This window comes from Mus pahari, chromosome 1 (assembly GCF_900095145.1).
Source record: "Mus pahari chromosome 1, PAHARI_EIJ_v1.1, whole genome shotgun sequence".
Classification (NCBI taxonomy): domain Eukaryota; kingdom Metazoa; phylum Chordata; class Mammalia; order Rodentia; family Muridae; genus Mus; species Mus pahari.
The window spans coordinates 68,122,878-68,124,420 of record NC_034590.1 but is presented as its reverse complement, the minus strand read 5'-3'; the positions used below and the strand labels follow the sequence as shown (position 1 = coordinate 68,124,420).

General features: G+C 52.9%; 1 protein-coding gene across 2 annotated transcripts in view; it reads left to right on the top strand.

The window, feature by feature from the left end:
• The window catches only part of Usp35 (ubiquitin specific peptidase 35), a 23,806-nt gene that overhangs the window by 18,233 nt on the left and 4,030 nt on the right, over positions 1–1,543 (top strand). For both annotated transcript variants that reach the window (XM_029531960.1, XM_021209969.2), the window contains one exon: positions 1,171–1,264. In XM_029531960.1, the coding sequence (XP_029387820.1) occupies positions 1,171–1,264 (94 nt within the window). The remainder of the gene's footprint in view (positions 1–1,170; positions 1,265–1,543) is intronic.

The window sequence follows — 1,543 nt, the reverse complement described above, 5'->3', positions numbered from 1 at the left end:
CTCCTCCTCCTCCTCCTCCTCCTCTTCGTCCTCCTCCATCCCTCCCTCTCCCTCTCCCTCTCCCCCCCTCATCTTTCTACCTGCTTTCCCTAGTTTTTGAGTCAGCTTCTTATTCTGTAGCTTAGGCAAGCTTTGAACCTAGTGCTGGCATCGTGGTATAGCCATACCTCCTCTTTAGTTAAGCAAGCAGAGTGCCTGTCACCTGTGGTTCCTGGTATGCCTATGGCTTCCTTCAGCATCCTTCAGGGCTCCATCTTTGGCTCTGTAGGGAAGTACTAGTTCTGGAGTGCCTCTGGCTGTCAGTTGTCTTTAAGTTATAGACATGGGCATTGGAATCTAAGGTGTGTTAGACTGCTGCGGTCCTCACTGCCTGCTGAGGGCTAAACTGTGGTGATTTCTGGACTGCCCAGACCATAATCTATTAAAAACAAAACAAAACAAAACCCAAAGCATTTGCCAGAGAATGCCTTGTGCTTGTGTGGTCTAGAGGTCCCGTGTGCTGCTCATCTTCTACATTTAAGCTTGTCTGGGACCCGCTGTGGAGGCCAAGTGCTGCCATTCTGCATAGTGGCTCTGGATGGAGCACTGTGGGACTGAGAAGGCAGTGTGCTTCAGGGACAGTGTGTCTCAGGACATCCTGACCCCACAGGGTCACCCTCATCCATGAGGGCCAGTCTCCCTGCAGGGTCCTCTAATATCAGCGATATCCTCATGTGGAACCTGCCTGGATTGAGGCAAGTTTCAGGGTGGCTTGGGCCAGGGCCTGAGCAGGGGCTGCAGGAATGGGTTGGAGGACTGAGGTTGGGAGTGGATGGGAATTCTTGGATGTTATCACACAGTGTGTGCCAGTGCCTTGGATGATGATAGCAGAATCTCTGGCACATCAGTGTCCCCACCTTGGAAAATTGACATGTTTTGAGTCCTGGAGCCATGGGGTGTCAGAGCTGGAAGAGATAGCAAGAGTCACCTAGTTATCCTCATTTGTTGTCATACCAAGACCATTACAGAGCTCGGGTCCCCAGCCATACCAGGCCAAGTTATTCTCCATCTTCTCCTCTCCAGTCTCTGGCCTCATCTGGAGCAGATGCCAGAGGCTCCGGGTGGCCTGGTGTAGAGGAGTATCCGCTCCCTGGGGCCTTGGTTCACCCTGGGCTCCCGTTTTATTTGAAGCTTTCGACACTGTGTGCTGCGCTTGACTGAGAACAACTCCCAACCCTTGATGACCAAGCTGCAGTGGCTCTTTGCCTTCCTGGAGCACAGTCAGGTGCGTGCTGGGTGCCCTGGGGCAGGCAGGGAGAGCAGGCCATGCCAGGCCCTGCTCGGAGTCTTTTCACGTCTCTAGGACCTGCCCACACCTGACTCTGTGGAATGAGCTGCTGAGCCTCAGGCCTGCTAGCACCAGTTCACAGCCAAAGCCTCTTTGTGGGTTGTGCTGTCTGTCCCAGCCTCCCTTCAGAGTTCAGTCCCATGCACTAAGGGAAGGGGCAAGGTTATAGGATAGGCAGGCATGTTTGGGATAGTCCTTTTTTTTTTTTTTTTTTTT